The 18,249-nt window shown below is 37.2% G+C and overlaps 1 protein-coding gene across 2 annotated transcripts; it reads right to left on the bottom strand.

Annotated features, from left to right (window-relative positions):
• Window positions 1–2,321: 2,321 nt before the first annotated feature.
• On the bottom strand, window positions 2,322–14,253 carry LOC105474208 (neuronal differentiation 4). 2 transcript variants are annotated; one of them, XM_011728691.3, is made up of 2 exons: window positions 14,008–14,253; window positions 2,322–7,731 (listed from the first exon to the last, which is right to left on the bottom strand). In XM_011728691.3, the coding sequence occupies exon 2, from the start codon at window positions 7,720–7,722 to the stop codon at window positions 6,727–6,729; it is 996 nt and encodes a 331-aa protein (XP_011726993.1). In that variant the 5' UTR covers window positions 7,723–7,731; window positions 14,008–14,253; the 3' UTR covers window positions 2,322–6,726. The 2 variants fall into 2 exon arrangements, with proteins under 2 accessions (XP_011726993.1, XP_011726992.1); XM_011728690.3 differs by having other exon boundaries at window positions 2,323–7,731; window positions 13,869–14,252.
• Between the last annotated feature and the right edge of the window lie 3,996 nt (window positions 14,254–18,249).

The following is an 18,249-nucleotide window of genomic DNA, read 5'->3' on the forward strand; positions in this document are numbered from 1 at the left end:
CTCCACCTCCTTTCTCAGTGCCTAACCTTCTACCTCAGTTATTAACACTGAGTTAATGAAAGAAAGAACTCAGCCTGTAGAGTTGCCAATAATTAAATGATACAAAAAGTGTTTCAATTTGACTTTAGAGTGCAAATACATGTCAAATTATATATACACACACATATGTGTATGTATTCAACATGTACTGAAGTGTATGTGTTTAAATATACATGTCTTCAAATATATGTATTTATGGATCTATATAAACAAACATACATCTATATGCTTTCATATATATTTTTTCAAATATGCATATATTAATATGTGTGTCTACACACACAAAGAAAAACAAAAATTAGAAACATGTCAGCTGACATGGAGAAAAAAGGTTTGTATAAAATATTTTCCTTCCATAATCCTCAACAGAAATTATTCATATGGATAACTGAGAACTTACTGTATTTGTAATGAAGTAAACAATATAGTCAACATCTTCCTATTATTTCCAACTGAGGAAGGAAAAGAGGCAATTTTAAAATTCTAGGAATAGTACAATTCCTCAATTTGATTTATAGTAAAGTTATTTTAGCTCAATGTAGATTTAAGCCTTTTAATTGCTAAACATGTTGGAGTAGTTGTCTCTAGAGAATAAGATCATTGCCCAGAAAACTGTCTTCTAAATAGATAAACTGAAAGCACCCCAGTTCCTGAAGACAGCTGACCAGCAAGCAAACCACACAAGGAGTCCAAATACCACCTTGATTTTAATGTTTTGTAGTTGATTGTTGCCTCCTCTTTTAGCTTTTACTCTATCACTTATTCACTCTTTTTTTCCAAGAATGTGTGCATGTGCTTCTGTGCCAGAGAGAAAATGGACATTAGCTGCTCATGGAACTGTTAAAATGTTAAGATGAGAGAAATTGCAGATATCTAATGGCACAATCATCTCGCTCTATAGATGAGAAAATAGAAGCTCAGGCACTTTTAAGATTTACATGACTTTCCATGTTCTCATATTTATTTGCACATTTCTACGTAGGTTTCTACAACATCTGGAACCTACTTCAGTGGTTTATTTTGAAGACTAATTCAATATGGAGAACTTCACTTGATGACTTGTACCTGGTAAAGATGCTCAATAAACAGAAATTTCCTCTTCCCCTGAATTTTTAGCTATTGGTTTCTAAAATCTTCTTGTTCAAATTAAAAACTGAATTCACTTACTTACATGTAAGGCGTTGACAAAACATCTTTATTGTAGTGTGTATTTTGACAGCTATGACAGAGTTCCTTAGCTATGACAGAGTGGCTTAGTTCCTGGCCTAGAGGAAATTCTCAATAACGATTACTACTTGAAAAAATTAAATTGAAATCAAGTACCTAGTACTATATATTTGTGAGGTAATAGTATTCTTTCTCTACATAGTCTTAAGCCAGATGACAGCAAAGAGCTACTACAAGGCTCCTTTTAACTCTATGCCAATTTTTAGAAAAGAAGGAAAAATTCAATATTTCCTATATTCCAAATTCAGAAAGTTTGTTTTGGAAGATTTCTGTCTAAACTGTCCCCATGAAGAGTTGGAAAATGGCATGTCCAATGTATGGAATACTGGCCAATAGACTTGGATTTTGTCATTGGCTCCAGTAAATTATTTTCTGTTTAAATGAAAAGAATCTATAGTTTTCTCTGGTTCTCAATTACCTCACCTATTCTCACTCTACTCCCAATAATAATAACAACAATAAGAGTAAAGTGCTTCCCAGCTTCCAGAACCTCAGATAAACACTTCACTGCCGTTATCATCATTTTTAATCCTTGTACAACTCTATGGATTGGTGGTATTGTATGCCCTTTTTATAAAGAAGAAAACTGAGACAGAGACGTTAAATAAATTGCCTAGGACTTCTCAGCCAGTTAACTTCAAATCTAAGTCTGCCTGACTCAACCCTCTAAATGATTCTATGGACTCCCTAAGCCTGCCATTGTCACCATCAGCATTCCCATAGCCATATATTGTAGGCAAATAGAAAAGGTGACATGGTTGTAACCAAAGAATAATTAATAGAACATAGAAGGTAATAATTACCATTTGCTAAATACTTGCTACGTGCTTTAGATGTATTATCTCAATTAATTCACCATGATTAACCTGAGGGGAAGGCATTATTGTGATTGCTGTTTTCAAATTGATAATTACACATTGTGTGCATGTACCAAAAATCACATTATACTGCATACATATGTACAATTATTTTGTGTCAATTATTAATAATAATAAACGCCAAAGGGAGGAAAAGTAGAAAAAACATTAGCACCTATAAAACTATTTTTTGTTTATAAAAATTTTTAAAAATCAAGAAAACTGAGCCTTTGCAGGGTTAATCAATTTAATAAAGATCATTCAATCAATACGTGGCATAGTTTAAGTATTATTTATTTGATTCTAAAGTCAGTGCTTGTAATTACTGCACCAAACTATACCCTAAATTTATATAGATTTCTAAAATAATCTTGAAGACAGGATGTTTCTATGTTGATAGAATATTTTGTTATTTTCATATCCATAATTCCCCATTAAAACATTTTTCTTAAATTCTAAGATATGTGAGATTAAAGCTTGTGATGGATTTAAGCCTTCTCAAAGATGGGCACTTTCAGGCAACAGGGCATTGGTCTGTGATCTGGCCTACACTATGTGGTCTACCTGGGCAAAGTCGAATAGAAAGTTGAGCTTCTATCAAGGGAAAGATGGCCTTCTTTCAGATTCTATTGCAGAGTGTGGACATCGATCAGCCTGGGTCATAGATATAACAGGGTATCATATGTAAAGGACAATTTGAGGGGTGTGAAATAGTGATTCCACTTTCGCTGGCTCCAGCATTGCACAGATATGACATCCTCATATACCTACCAGGCAAACAGCTACTGAGGATCATTTCAAATCTTCTGGAAAAATCAACTAGCTCAAATCAATCCTGGTTCCACCAGGATTTGTTTAGTTTCACTAAACTAAACAAATTAGTTTCCTAATCTGTGAAATGAGAATACTAATAGTGATTGCCTTACAGGAGTGGCTTTAGGATTGAATGAATTCATACGTGTAAGACACTTAGAAATGTGACACTATGTAGTAAGCATCCACTATCTCCTAGATGGGGTTGTTGTTATCTCTCAGTTTCTATTTGCCCCTCTGGACCATTCTTTGCAAAGTAAAGATTCTTTTAATGTGTCAAATGACATGTGTACATAATCATTTATTTGATATTGCAAAAGACTGAAAAAATTCTAAATTATGGGACTCAATTTCATAAATTATGTTTAGTATGGAATACTAGTCAGTTATAACAAAGAATTAAGAAACTGTTATTAAAAATACCCCAAGATTTGTACTTAAATGTAAAAAAAAATGCAGAAATGTGTTATATTGTTACCACTTGTAGAAAAAAAGAGAATAATACACCTTAATATTTGTACCTAATATTTGTTTATACACCCATAAAAGGTCTCTGATAACTAGTAAGCTAAAAAAATGTTTAAGTGTTTTCTAGTTGGAGAGTGGGAACTGGGAGATGGAAGATAGGGGTGGAAAGATAACTTTTATGCTATATTTTTGTTTCTTAAATATTTTAAGCCAAGTCCCTACCTTGATTAACTAACTTTTCTATTTATACTTATTATTAATAATATCATTATTATTATTTCTTTATTATCATCACTTTACACATGCAAGAAGGGATCCTGGAAAGTTTTAACTAGAGAAAACTGAAAGAAAAAAATCAAGAGGAAAAGTTGTCAAAAAACATATTTCATAATTTTTTTGAAAGCTTGGTCAGCCCACCTACTTTGGATAATAGCACATCTTCCCATTTATCTGTGGTTTGATTGCTTAGACTGCCCATAGCCCTGTAATCTGTAAGATTATTTTTTCTTAACTGTAGATTTTATACTTGATTATATGAGTAATAGAGACCAGTGCTTCTAGACTTCTAACTGCATATTTTGAATATTCTAGCAAGATCAATTGAATTAGGGGATGTGTAAATCTCCTGACAGACCAGTCTTTGCTTAGCTAGCTGCTTGTAGGACATAGAGCCCAAGAAAATGAATAAATGAGAGTGAATGAAAGTTTTGAAGACTAACAACACAACACAACAAAACACAACACAACATCTAATAAGACTTACAGCTTTATTTCTGCTAGGAAAAAGGAAGGAAAAACTGTCATATTTTAAACAAAATATTTAAACAATTATTTTACTTTATCTAAAAAAGTCTCCAGAAGAATGAGACCACCCTAGGTTGGAGAGCAGGCTCTTTACAAGCTATTGCATTCCTAAATTTTAATTCAATTATAAAATCCCTCTATACAATTTCAGGGAGGCCTGGCTCATGGCTACCATTCTCCCCAAAGGCATAAACAGCAGATTAGTAAAGAATAACTCTGGCTCACTTTAGGCTGAAGAAAATAATCTAAAAACATTAACTTGCATAGCCATTCAAATTATTGCTGCTTTTTATAAAAATTATCACAGAGGTAATTCTCTATTTTTTCCTTTCCCCTTTCTCCAAAACTCAGCAGTTCTTAGCAACATTGTGAGCTACTTTCCAAAAAAAATTTTAGGAAGGGTTTCCAAGCACATCTATGGGGCTAAAATAATTTTCGTGAAAGAAAGAGAAAAATAAATTAAATAAATAATATCTAATAAATAACTCAGACAACATTGATTATCTACAAACTTAAATGCCAGAAAATGCTAGCTTCAAGGATGGATCCTCCTACAGCCCTTCACAAAGGTAAGTGCAGTATACACTCAGAAAGCACATACTATGGCTTTATATGTCATTTTACTTGCCAATTTCCTCTAGGGCAGATTGTGATGAGGGGAACCACTTTGGTGGCTGATGGGGCGTAAGATCTCTCTGCAAGACTACTTTCAAGTGAATTTACAAACCAAGGGTGCAAAGTACAGCAGGGTAAGTGCTGAGAGCAAAATGGAAAAAAATAACTTATACTGTAAGGAGATAATAAATAAGAGAGGTAAACAGACAAGATACACATATAGTTGGCAGATTTTAGGGGATAGCTGAGCTATAGAAAATGACATACTAATATGTGTTATCGTTTTGTTAATTGGCCCTATTGATGTACCCTGCATGCTAAATGTATCCTTTCTGGCAGGAGCAGGAACTAATCTACTATCAAATAAGTCATTCAGGCTCCGGTTTGACTTAAATAACTGTCCTGGCAGATTGAACAAGATAGGAAAATTTCTCAGGTCTCATTTTCTGAAAAAAATACAAATTTATGAAGTTAGTGTTGATATAAAGGAAAGAGGAGTTACATAAAGAAAAGTAAGCACTCTGCAAATTGGGTTAAACCTGTGAAGAAGACATAGTTGGTAAAAATATTCACCGACCTTGTATTTCATTTCTGCATCCTTAAGTTTAGTCACCTGAAATGTTATTTACAATATGTAATAACATATTCTATCTCAGAAGTGAGGAAGAGGTAACAGCTAGTGTAGGGGGAGAGATAAGGGACTACATATATGTTGGAAAAATCTAACCTTGGTCAATAAATTGATTGGTGCTTGTCCTTCTGGAAAATATGTTGGTGTGGACAGAGGTGGATGGTTTTAATCATCTTTAACCAAATGAAATTCATCTTGCTTAAAAAAAAAATCTATTGGTTTTCCCATGGGCAACCATGAGCTAGAGAGAGTCCCTGAACTATGGTAGTTATTATAGCCAATAGCTATTTTATTGCTCTTTAATATAAACCTGTGTTGTGTTCTGATTCTGACAGCAGCACCTGAGCTGCATCAGAAGATCTGGAGCCCTCTGGTTATGGAGGTCATGATCTAAAAGACTTATCTATGTCCCATTAGTCATAGGAGTCTGAGGCTTCAGTGACTTGTTTGCCCTACCTCTAGTACTGAGAAAAATGGTTTTGAAATATTATCAAGAATAAAGTTGTCATGAGGCCTCTATTATGGTTCTCTATTATGGTTCTTCAAATCATAAGGAAGATATGTTCAACTTTTAGTCTAATAACAAATAGAGTTGATCTCTAAAGAACATGTTTTTTTCTTCACAGTGACAGCCATGTTAGACTTTTAGCTTCCAGGAGCTATTTTTCAATAGATACAAAGAAGTCCTATCATTAAACCCAAACAAGCTTTGCATCCTGTGAGCCAAGAGACATGCACCTTGTGTTCCCTCTGATAACTCAATTTGATCATTCTATGCATAGCATCCCTTTCCTATTATTTCTCTATTCTTTCAGTTTCAAGAAGTTGTCAGGAGTGATCACCACAGTTATAGAATTTTAGAACTGTAAAGGACTTTAGAAATCATCTGGACTTAGAAAAATTGCCTCATATAAATACAATTTGTTTAGTTACAATTGCTAGTAAATAAACAAAGGCCAGAAATGGTAAATTAATTGGCATAGATTATGCAATGAGTTTTTTGCACCACTGGAATAGGGCCCAGGTCTTCTTTTCTATTTTCAAATGGTTGTTAAATCATCAAATATTTTCACTTAAGGACCCTATAAAGAAATCGATGCAATGTGAGGTGATGAGAAAAGAGGTGATAGATGAAGGAAAGCCTAAATGGACTTGAACTATTTTTATATATATATCCATAGGGATCCTTTAAGGTCATTGAATCTTCAGCTCAACCACTCAACTTATGGAAAATGTCTCCACGTCATTCTCTGAAACATTGAACTTACTGCCTCACTCAGTGAAGACTGTATTGAGTTGGGTCCCAATACCATGATGGGGGTAGGAATCATAGGACATGTCTATAGGAACATCATAACGGGGGGTACCAGCCTGAAAAGGAGTTGAATGCACATGCCCTGAGCTTAGACTTGAAGAAGGGTAATGTGGCATGAAGCTGTAGGATTTTTCTAGGTCAGGAGACCCATCTTGCTTCAAGGAGAAGTTCCCACTGATGCTCAGGGGTGGAGTGAGTGGGCCCTCGTAAGGGGGTGTACTGCAGTCAGGTAGATGACTCCCAAAGGACGATTCTCCCAAACTCTTGAATACTTGGGGCTTGAGATGAAGGAGATGTGTTTCCATATGGCCATAAGGAGGGCTAGGCAGCCCCGGAGACTGATAGTTTAAGTTGTGGACAGAGATGGCAGAGTCACAAATAGGAGATTTATCCTCATGCTTCTCCAGGAGGACAGACTGAGAGCCCAGTTGGAGACATCCAGCCACCAGGTTGCTTGTGGGCTGAGAGAGCCCTTTACAGAGCATCTCCACAAAACCTTTTCCTTCAGGTGTCTGGCCAGTCTCCAGAACTTCAGATAAAGCCCAAATATAGTTCCTGGCCAGTCTAAGAGTCTCTATCTTGGAAAGTTTTTGGGTTTTAGAGTAGCATGGCATGACTCGCCTCAGGTTATCCAGGGCATCATTCAGGCCATGCATCCGAGTCCGTTCTCTGGCATTGGCCTTGACTCTTCGAGCCCTGAATCTCTCAAGGCGAGCTTTGGTCATCTTCTTTTTCTTGGGACCCCTTCTCTTAGGTTTCTCCCCATCTTCTTCCTCTTCTTCTTCTTCCTCAATACTGTCATGCTCTTCAGTTAAGCTGCTGAGCATCCCATAAGTACCTGGTCTGCTCTCTTCCTCCTTCACCTCATTTTGGGAACCCAGACCTTTATCCATCCAGGATGGTGTGTTGACTAGCTCTCCCATCTCCTTGGATTTCACATAAGTTTTTGACATTTCCAGTCTCTGGAAAAGGGAAGTATCAAAGGTTAATTCCTGTGAGTACCTGATTTTATTTGAAACTAAACTTTTTTATATGTAATTATCTTGTCCAAGTCTTCCATTCTAAATGACAAATCCAAAACTGAAAGAAATTCCCAGAATACTCCTTTAGTTATGGCATATTATAAGAAAATATACTATAGTAAAGGAAAATTGACTTGATTATTCATTGCAGTGTTAGTGCCTAACTCTTTTTATTCTTAGATTTTTAATCTCTTGAACATTTTATACAAAATGACTGAGATACGAGTCCAAAGATGTATTTTTCTTTCCTTCCAGAATCCAGAACATAAAAGGGGAAAAATGAGGTGAGTATATAAATTACTGTCCAAATAGAGATATTTCTGAAAGTGAAAGAGTGTGCTAAAAATAAGTATATGTGTGTAATAATTATCGTTATTACAAAACAAAAACCCATCAAATAGTCAAATAAGCACACTGTTGTATATTTACACCATACAAAATAAAAAACTGTCGCAAGATCATTCAGACTACTTTGTATGTGTTCTACAGAAAACTACTCAATCTGTATTTAGAAGCATTTCACATCCATCTAGCCTATAACACCCATGTTTCTCCCCAGTATTGCTAACTGGTAGCCTCAATCATCTCCTTCAAGTTGTCCATGACACAACTGGCTGGTCCAACACATGACCATCAAACGTTACTCTCACTATCACCAGAGGAGCATTCTGTTTTTCAGTAAGCACTTTGTGTTCTGTCTAGTGTGAGTTATGTTAGAAGTGTTAGTGACATGGCATTTTGAAAGGATCATGAAAAGAAAGGAGGGTTATCACTGATCGTCTTTCAAATTTCCCCTTATGTTAAAGTGAGAACTCTTTGCAAATGCATCTCACACCATCAGACAAGACCATGGCAACAGTTAGGAGTGCAGCCAGTGGTCTACCAAACCTATCCAAGGTTTAGTGCAACTACTATAATAATACTTTGTTTAAAATGAAAAATCTGGAACAAATACTAGTGGAACTAGTGGAACAGAATATAGTGACTGCTAACACAAGTGAGGACTATTTCAGGCAAACACAGGAATAGCCTGACTACTTTAACTCACTAACACACTGTTTAATCAGAATTTTGCATGCAAAATTCACTATTTGAAAACCAGAAGAGACTGGTGATTTAGTAAACATTTTGCGTTCAATTCTGGAAGAATTTGAATTGTTTTAAAGCTTGCTAAGCAATTTTTAGGCATATGGCTTACCAAATAAAAGTATCTGATAAGCCCCATTGGGGCATCCCAGTTTACCAGCTACTCTTTGAAATATTAAACCCACTATCACCTTTTATTATGAGAAAGAGGAGAATGTAACAAACGTTTTCTGTTCTATGAAGCTTGAGCCTCAAATCAATGAACCCAGGGATTAGTATGTAGCTTTTAAAAATAAAGATATATTATTTGATTTGTTTCTGGTAATTGGAGCTTGTTTTCCTTGTAACCTCATTTACCTCCTATAAATAATTAATGTAACTGCATTGCAAAAACAGCCTAGGTTTCATGTTAATCAGCACGGAAATCATGTCAGCTTGACTTACTCACTTAATAAGGCTTCCTGGGTAAGCAGCTTTATTGAAAACACACATTGGAACCTATTGGTCAACTGGCTGCCCAGGCCAACTCAGAAAATCCCACTTTTAATATGGATGATAGAGCTTGTGTGCTGAGCTGCACTTCTAACTCAGGCAGATATCCAGAGGGAGGGTAAAAAGCCTAATTAACTTTCTGTTAAAGTAACACAGCTCTTCCAGAGGCAGGTGCACTCTAAGGCCAAAAAGGATGGAGTGGGCTTGGGAAACCTAATGCTCCCCATGTAATTATAATAACATTTGTATAGCATTTTAAAGTTTACAGAGCACTTTTGCATCCATTAATTCATATGGTTCTTATAGCAAACCTTTGAGGGAGATAGAAATTGTTATGCTCATTTTATACTCAAGGTCACTGTGGGTCAGGTAGTTTAAGTGATGGAAATGCAAAGATATAGTGCTGGTGGAGTGGGACATAAAATCAATTCTTCTTACTTTACATCTTAGGTTTTATGTTTTTCTTCTCCTTGTTCTTCTATCACAGCTACAGGAATAAAGAAAGGCACTTTGGCTTCAGGAGATGTACAGCAATAGAACTAAGTCAACAGGAGTGACCATCATCCAAAGGGTGTTCTTTGAGGTGCCTTTTAACACACGTATTTCAGGATTTCTTCATCTTTGAAACATTTTTCTCGTTATTCTCACCCATATATTCCCCCTCCCTCTCTTCCTCATCCTCCCCCTTTGTCTCCTTATCCTCATTCTCTTATCTTCATTATCATTATTATCACTGGCTCATCCTGAGATGCATGAAAAGGACAGAAGGAAGGAAAGAAGGAAGGTGCAAGAGAGGAGAGTCTCCCGAATTGCCTCTGGATCTGAATACCATCCTAGCTGGGGGATTTAGCCTTTTTCACCATCCCTACCTCTGTACCTCTGGACTCTTATTAAGATCTGTCAATACTCACACACATCAAAATAAGTGAGATTGGGAGGATAGAATAGGCCACCTTTTACCTCTAACATATTTAGTGGTTTCTGTAAGAGTCAAGGAGCTGCTTTCAAATCAGCTTGTTGGTGGGTATAAATGCAAAGAATCAAGTGACTTTGGCCAAAGTAATGAAAAGGTCAACCAGTTTTCTTTCACCTTTGTCCTCTTACTAATCATGAGAAGGACATAGATGGCTCCAGTTTAACTTCCTCTGTTCTCATAGATGCTGGTCCATTAACTTCCAAGAGAATCCCATGAGTATATAGTATGGTTTCAAAAGAATGGAAGCTAGAATAACACAAATGTGAACTCTAGTCCCAATTCTTTTAATTCCTGGGTTGTTGATCCCAAACACATTATATAAAGTTCTCTGTTCTTCCATTTCCTCTAATAAAATAAGGCTAACATACAGGTTATGTGATTCTTGTAAGAGAAATAAAAATATAATAAAGAATTTTATAGCTGTAAATGCTATTAAACATTTATATATTTATTTCCTGCTTTTTCTTGGGTTTTCTTATCTAATCTATTCACACACGTTTGCTTATTCAAAAATAAAAATTATTTCTCACAGATGAATAATAAAACAGACTGTATCAACTGGTATGTCTCTTATTATCTGAATATTACCTCTGATTGATTTAGAAAATCATCTGACAGTTACTCAGTAGCCTGTCATTTTTCCCATGGTGGGATAGACAGCACAGACTCCAGTGTCAGATTACCTGGACTCAAACTTCAGCTCCACTATTCACTAGATACATGAACTTAGGCCAGTTTCATAACCCTTATCTGCCTCAGTCTCCTCCTCCTTAAAATGAGAATAATAACAATTCTACCTCATAGGATTATTAGGAGCATAAAATGAGGTGATATATTTGAAGCATTTTGAATAGTGTCATACATCATGAATTTCATGTAAGTATTAGGTATTGTTCTCCTAAACATCACCATGAATTTTTCTGGCCACTTGGACAAGAATAAGTACAATTAGAATCTGTTATTAATATTGATTTTATGTCAGCAAAAGCCAATGGCTTCATTTCAACATCTATTTGAAAAAATTTGAAAAAAAAAATACACCTAATCCTCCAATCTCCTATTGAAACTGAAATCAAAGGTTCTGTTCTGCTGCAAGAGGTGAGGAAACCAAGCCCTATCAACTGCCTCCACTGAGTTGACTAGAACTCGTCCATCATATTCAAGATGGAAGTTAGCTCCCAAACTTTCATTATATTTTATAATTGGGAGAAAACAGTTGGTTTGACATTCTTATTCAATCACATACATTTTCAGGTTCATGAACCTTCTGTTTTGGGAATACAATTTTCCCACCAAAACCAAATGGCAGAGCTCTGAGGGTAATATGCAGTGTCTATCAAAGAGAAGTGAAAGCAGTGAAAGCCAAGACTTCTGAAACATAAAAATGTTTCTCTGACTTTTTTCACCTAAATATTTTCAATGCACCAAGAAAGCTAACAGGAAAAAAGTAGAAACATCTAGTTTTAAATTTGAGTTTTGAAAATGTGTGTACTGTAGTTCTGAGTTGTGATCAAAGAAACCAAGGGTTTTCTCCAGAACAGGTACCTAAATCTAATGTTGCTTTCAGCCTGTTAAGGAACCATCTCAGAGGTGTACTGAAAGAAGCATGAAATGAAGACTCTTTCTTCACTCACTCATTAAATGAGCATAGAAAAATTATTGCAATTATTGTACCCTTAGGGCAAAATGAAAATAAGATTGTCTTTCCTACATCATTTAGAAGTTTTCGTGAAAAACAAGAAGATAATGCAAGCACAGCTACTTTGTAAAATTGTTATGCCAATGTGAGGGTTGGCAATTGTTTTACAGAAGCTGTTTGAGAAAGTCTGTAGCACTATCTCACAAAGCATCACGATATACCATCTTAAGGTTGCCTCAATTCCTAGGAAAGAAATTAGCTCACAAATTATATAGGAAGTAGACTTGAATACGACAAAAATCAGTGAATACTGGCTCAAGGGCTAGAATCTAGCCCTTCCCTACACATACGCATAAACACATTCTGATCTTATAAAGTCCATTTTTAGCCATTTGGTATTTGGATTTTCCCTTATACCTACATAATATAACAGAATTTTCCTCTTTCTACAGGATCCTGCAGTGAAATTTCAAGTTTAGCCAATTCTCTTTAATTCAAAATATTTCTCATATTTTCTAAAATTTTAAATCTGTTATAGCAAAATGTTTGCTTAAGCAATAATTGTTACTACCCAATATTTTTACTACTAGAGCCAAAGTCATTAAGCATTACTACTATGTGAAGCTGTCTTAGAATTCTTTCTACACTTTTACAAATTTTTTATTTACTGTGGAGATGTTTCAACTAATTAATAGGTAAGGGAAACTCACATGTGGATTTGTGATAGTTAGATGGTGTCTCTCCTCTTAAAAGCTGGTGATAATCTCTTTACCTTCTGATCTGATGACTAAATACAACAGAAGGGAGGCTGTCCAGCCCAGTTTCTACGAAATCTAAGAACTAAACAGACTAAATTCTTTTCCCAGAGTTGCATAGTCTTGGCACTAAAAAGACAGAATCCAGACCAGGATCTTCACAAGTTGTACTGCTTTGAAAAACCCCATAGATTGTTCTATGCTCTTCTTTTCTACTCTACTATTTTCCCCTTTATTAATATATGTGCACATGTATGTACATGCATGCACATACACACACATTTTGTCCAGCAAAGCCATGTAAAACTTCAGGTGCCATTGCCTCACATCTTAATAGTAAACAGAAGTTACTCAATCCCTTACTTTTCCCTCCACGTGCTTCAGCATTTCACCTCTGCTTCCTCTGTCAAAAAAATGAGGGTGGGGGAAGGTATTTTACATTTCATTAGTATTTTCTGAGTATACTTTTTTGTGAGCAAATGATGAGTGTGAAGCAGAGAAAGGAAAAATAAACTTGGACAATCTTTTTCTTCTAATTTCCCACCTGAAAGAGCTGAGGCAAAGGAAATTTCCCCCACCCCATGCCAACTATTCAAGTATTTTTAGTAAACCAAATAGTTAATGGTGACAATCTACCCCGAGGACTTTCCACAGTCTTCTCTGATTCCTCATTCTGTTTTCCTTTCCCTGCCTCCCCCTCTGTCCTTGCATAGCCCTAAAATGCTATGAGCAGAGTGGTGGATTGGGTCAATTCTTCCAACCTATTTGCTGGGCCACCTTGGAAAAGCAGTTAAACTTTTCGACATTTTCAACACTAGCAAAATGAAACAGTGGCTTTTACGGGAATTGGGGTAGATCATCTGTAATCTTCACTTTATTAAAATGACTGTGAGTGTCTATGTGTTTTACTTTGGGTGGCAAGTGCTATGCAATTTAATAAAATTATTTAAAATGTTTATATTTTTCCCTAAGTGTTCCAATTCACTAACTTCCACATTCCAAGTTTCCTAAGTCCCACTTCCTCCTGCCTTACCCAGAAGAGACTTTCCTCACCCCAACTACTCCTCTAGGTGAGTGGGAACTTCCCACAGAAACTTTAGCCGCCTTACTTCCCCAACCACTGGCTCACCTCGGTCACTGGCAGTTCCTGGAGTGAACTCTGTGAATCTGCGTCTTAGAGGACAGTCAGAGAAGCCAAGTCTCCCTGACCATCCAGATCGTAGGATAAAGAGATGCTTTCAGCGATCCATGTTAAACCCGGTTGTTACCTCTTAGAGATTCCACCGGGTCTGGTTTCTCTGCCTGCGCCTTATTCTACTCCTTCCCTGGAGTTCGGTATGCTCCTCAAGGACGCCTTCGGGCTGACGACTCTGCTGCAGCCGGTTTAGTCGCTCTTCAGTACCTCTTCTCCCTGGTTAGCTCCCCGGAGAGGAGCTTTCAGGACCACAGCCTCTGGGCAGCTCCTGCTCTCTGGCCGGAGCCTCTGACTTGCTGCAGTTTTGATTGCTCTCGCAGCTGACCAGGGAGGAGTGATGTTGCCCAGAGTCTAACTCCTCCCTTTCCCCAGCCGAAAGACACGCCCACTTGAAAGGCTCCTCTGGCCAGGTCCACTTTTGCCGCCTGTTTGTTTGTTTAAACAGAGTTGGGGATTGGTGGAAGCGGAGCGGGGGAGGAGAGTTGATGAAGTTGAGGAGTAAAGAAAAAGAGGACTGGAAAACTTTGTGATTAAAACGGTAAGAAATGGAAGCGGAGTAGTACGGACAGAATGGAGAAAGAAAATTGGGGATAGACTTGGAGAGAGCTAAAAAGGGCAAATGAATCTGCTGATCCACGTCTGAAAAGAATCAAAAGGTGAGAAAGGTGCGTGTCAAGGACACAGCATGAGTGGCTGCTTCCTTACACATGTGGACTGGGGTCTTTGGCTTTTAAACTTCAGAGTTCTGAAAGTAGAAGGAAGAAGTTTATCTCTCCCACCTTTTCAGCACGTCAAAGCTACTTTCATTAAAACTTTCATTTGTTAATATAGATGAAGCTTATTGTACTGTTCTTTCAACTTTCTGATCACTTGAAATTTATAAAAACAAAAAGGAAATTAACAAAATCCTACATTTTAAGGACATTTAGTTCCTTAAGTTACAAGCTGAGATCTACTATTGTTTTTCAAAAATACATCATTAAGCATTCACGTAGAAAAAGTCCCCTTAAGTAGTAATGAGCTTAGAAGAAGAGAAGCCCATAATAATTCCTAAAACTCCTTTGGTATTAGAAGGTTGAATTAAATTGCTAGAAGACAGAAAGAAAATTACGTCTGGAATAATTTAAATATATAGATATTCATACTACTTTTTTTAAAACCTCACCAAGGAAAAATAAATGACTGTGAGCTTAAGATACCAAAGATTTTGTAATCATCTTGTGTTTCCAAGAAGAAAAAAGAAAGGTGCTCAGATTAAGCAATTGGCTGAATGATTTTGAGTAAGTCAACTTCACTCATCAGTTTTCATATCTGTAAAACGAGCTGATCACTTAAGTTTTTCCATCAGTAGCCTCATAGAATTCTGAGTCCAAGTTCAACTTCTTTTAGAAATTGACTTGAAGGATAATTCCTCAGGCTTTTTGGCAAAAGGCAAAATCTTTCTTTCTGAAAAGAAACCAGAGTATCCCTGGCTTTTTGAGAATCACATGATCTAACAACAAAACTAACACGTGTATCAAATAGAGATGAAAAACTATTAATACGCCTGTATGCAAGGAAAGTTGTAGAGAGCTGAAACAAAAGATAGTTTCACTGCTCATAAAGTTGAAAGGAGTATCTTAAGTGCGAAAATTGTTATTTTTAATTCTGATAAAAGTGTCATGTGACTCTTGTTTTTCACAGAAAAACAGAAAATAAAAATTAGCACTTTTTTCAGTTTTCATGGGAAGTTATTTATTTTCAGCAGCTCTTTAATCTCTTCATTATCTTTATTTGTATCCCTATCCAGAAAAATATCTGCTCAGAAAAATAAACTTCATTTTCAGAATAATTAAACAACACGTGATAGGAATAGCAGATTTCTAAAAAACAAATCAGAATTCACTCCTCGACCACAGGAAATTTATCTATGAGGTAATTTATGTCTAGGATAGAGGTGCTTAATCATTGTTCAATGAGCACTTATTGAATGAATTGATCTCCTGCTTTGTGTCTTCAAAGCCCTGTCCATGGACATTTAGAAGCTGATGGCACTAGTGCCTGAAATTTTCAGGGGCAGGGAGTAACAGCAGATTAGCGGAAAGGTGAACATATTGAGACAAAGATGAGGGTGGGGATAAAACATTCTGCAGGACTCCTTGCTTTCTCTGACAGATGTAAGGGACTGGACACAATAGGATTAGCCTTCAAAATACATTCAACTGTCTGTGTGTGTGTGCACACACATGCACGTGAATGAACATGCACACCCCTGAAGAATGGGGATGGAGTTGTGAATGCCAAATTTTCTTTAAGAGCCACTTTCTGCAGAGGGATGGGTGGAATCTATTTCATTAGGGTCACCCTCATCACAACTCATTAACAGTTGTACAGTTAGCTGTTCAACTTTGAGAGAGCAGGAAGGGGCAGGAGGGGTGTGTGCTGTCAGCAAAGGAAAAGGGGTGGTGATTGCTCTAGGAAAGGAGAATACAAGGCATTTACATGCATTCTTCTCCCCCCACATGGTTCCTGGGCCAGAGGGCCAATCCCCAGCCCTTCCTTCTTTCTCTGCTGCTTTTTGTAAAGCTCTGAGCTAACCTGTAAGAACCATCTGCTGAGCGGGGAAAAGGAGACCAGTACTCAGTTGCTGGCCCACAGGCCTAATGCCCAGGAGCCATTGAAGCAGAGAGAGGGGAGGCAACAGGCAGATTTATGAGCAGCAATCTGTTCCCCTCCCCCAAGGACCCTCTGCTAGGAGACAGCCTGATAATCCATCAACCCCACTAATGAATTAATTAGTATTCCCAGTAATCCTGACCCCCAAAGGAGACCTGCCTGTGGGCCCCTAACGGGGGTGGAAACTGCCTTCTTCAGTCAGACACTGAAGACCTGAAACCAATGTCTGACATTAGGCCCCAGGGTGCTAAGCCTCAAGCCACAGATCCTGTTGCTGACGGTCCCCAGATGTCTCTCCTTCTCACCTTCCCATCGGAGATCACTAGCTTCTGCTGAATTAAAGTCAAATGCTACCAACAAATGGAGTCCAGGGACATATATCAGGAACTGTAGAGAGCAAGAAGGTGAACTTCGAAGGAGGAAATGATTCAGGCTGCCCACATTCAGATTAGACTTGAGCAGACCCTAAAGTTGCTCTCCAAGCTTTAGGCACTGGGGTCAGGGATGGGGTTGGGGTGGGGTGAGGGCTGGGGGAGAAAGTAAATAAAACATAGTCCTTGACCTCAACATTCCAGTAGGGAAATAATACAGGTTGAAAAATAATTGTGAAGCAGGTTAAAACAAAAAGTAATTTGTGACATGAACCTCTCCTGAATAACAACTAGAGAAAAACACAGAGGTGTCATTTGGGTTTATGAATAGTTTGGAGAATAGCATCAGGGAGATTCAATAACCCTCCTTTACAAGAACAAAGTGAAGTGCTTCATGCTTTTCAAAAACTCTGTAGTGAAGTGGGGTGGGGGAAAAGCTTAGGACTAAGGAATCATGGGCTCTAAATCTTAGTCTGCCTCTGTGTGGCTGTGATGAGTGATCTAACCTCTCTGGCCTCACATTCCTCATTAGGCAATGATCAGCTTGGGTTATGATCTCTCAGGTTCCTTCCAACTCTGATACTTAATGATATAACATAGTTAAGTGTCACAATTCTTTTTTGAGGGTGAATAATACTGGCCTATTAAAAGGTATGGAGACAGAGTCCCCAGGTTTGAATAAAGCAATATAATAGGTTAATGACAAAAGTGGGTCTAGAAACCAGGTAATAAATTTGGATGTCCTCTTTCCATCTAGATTGCTGGTCCCTGTTGAGAAGAACACTTGCTTCAACCTTCTCACACCACATTCATTCAAGAGCTATACATTTGGGCATTCACAGGGTATACAGAGTGGCTCATTCATTATTTAGTTTTTAGCTACACTAACCTGCCTGAATTTGTTCAGATCTGCTGGGAAACTTCTCTACCTTTAAAAGCTCTGTACCATCCTGCAGCATCCTTTTCTGCACTTGCTATGTCTAATTCCTAAGAGCAAAGTCCTCTAGGATTCAACTGAATCCTTGAATCTTAACATTGACATTTACTAACCACGTGACTTCAGACAAGTTATTTATCTCACTGGGCCTCAGTTCTTCTACCTGTAAGTTGGAGGTAATAATGCTTATTCAATGAACTTGCTCTGATAAATATGTGTGAAATAGTACATGCAAAGTACCTAGTATACAGTCTGGCACTTAGCAAGTGCTCAATAAATGGTAGTTATTAGTAGTATTTTATCTTATGCATTTAAATCAAATTTGTATGTCTTAGAAATCAAAGAAAAACTA

Source organism: Macaca nemestrina, chromosome 10 (genome assembly GCF_043159975.1).
Source record: "Macaca nemestrina isolate mMacNem1 chromosome 10, mMacNem.hap1, whole genome shotgun sequence".
NCBI classification, from domain to species: Eukaryota; Metazoa; Chordata; class Mammalia; order Primates; family Cercopithecidae; genus Macaca; species Macaca nemestrina.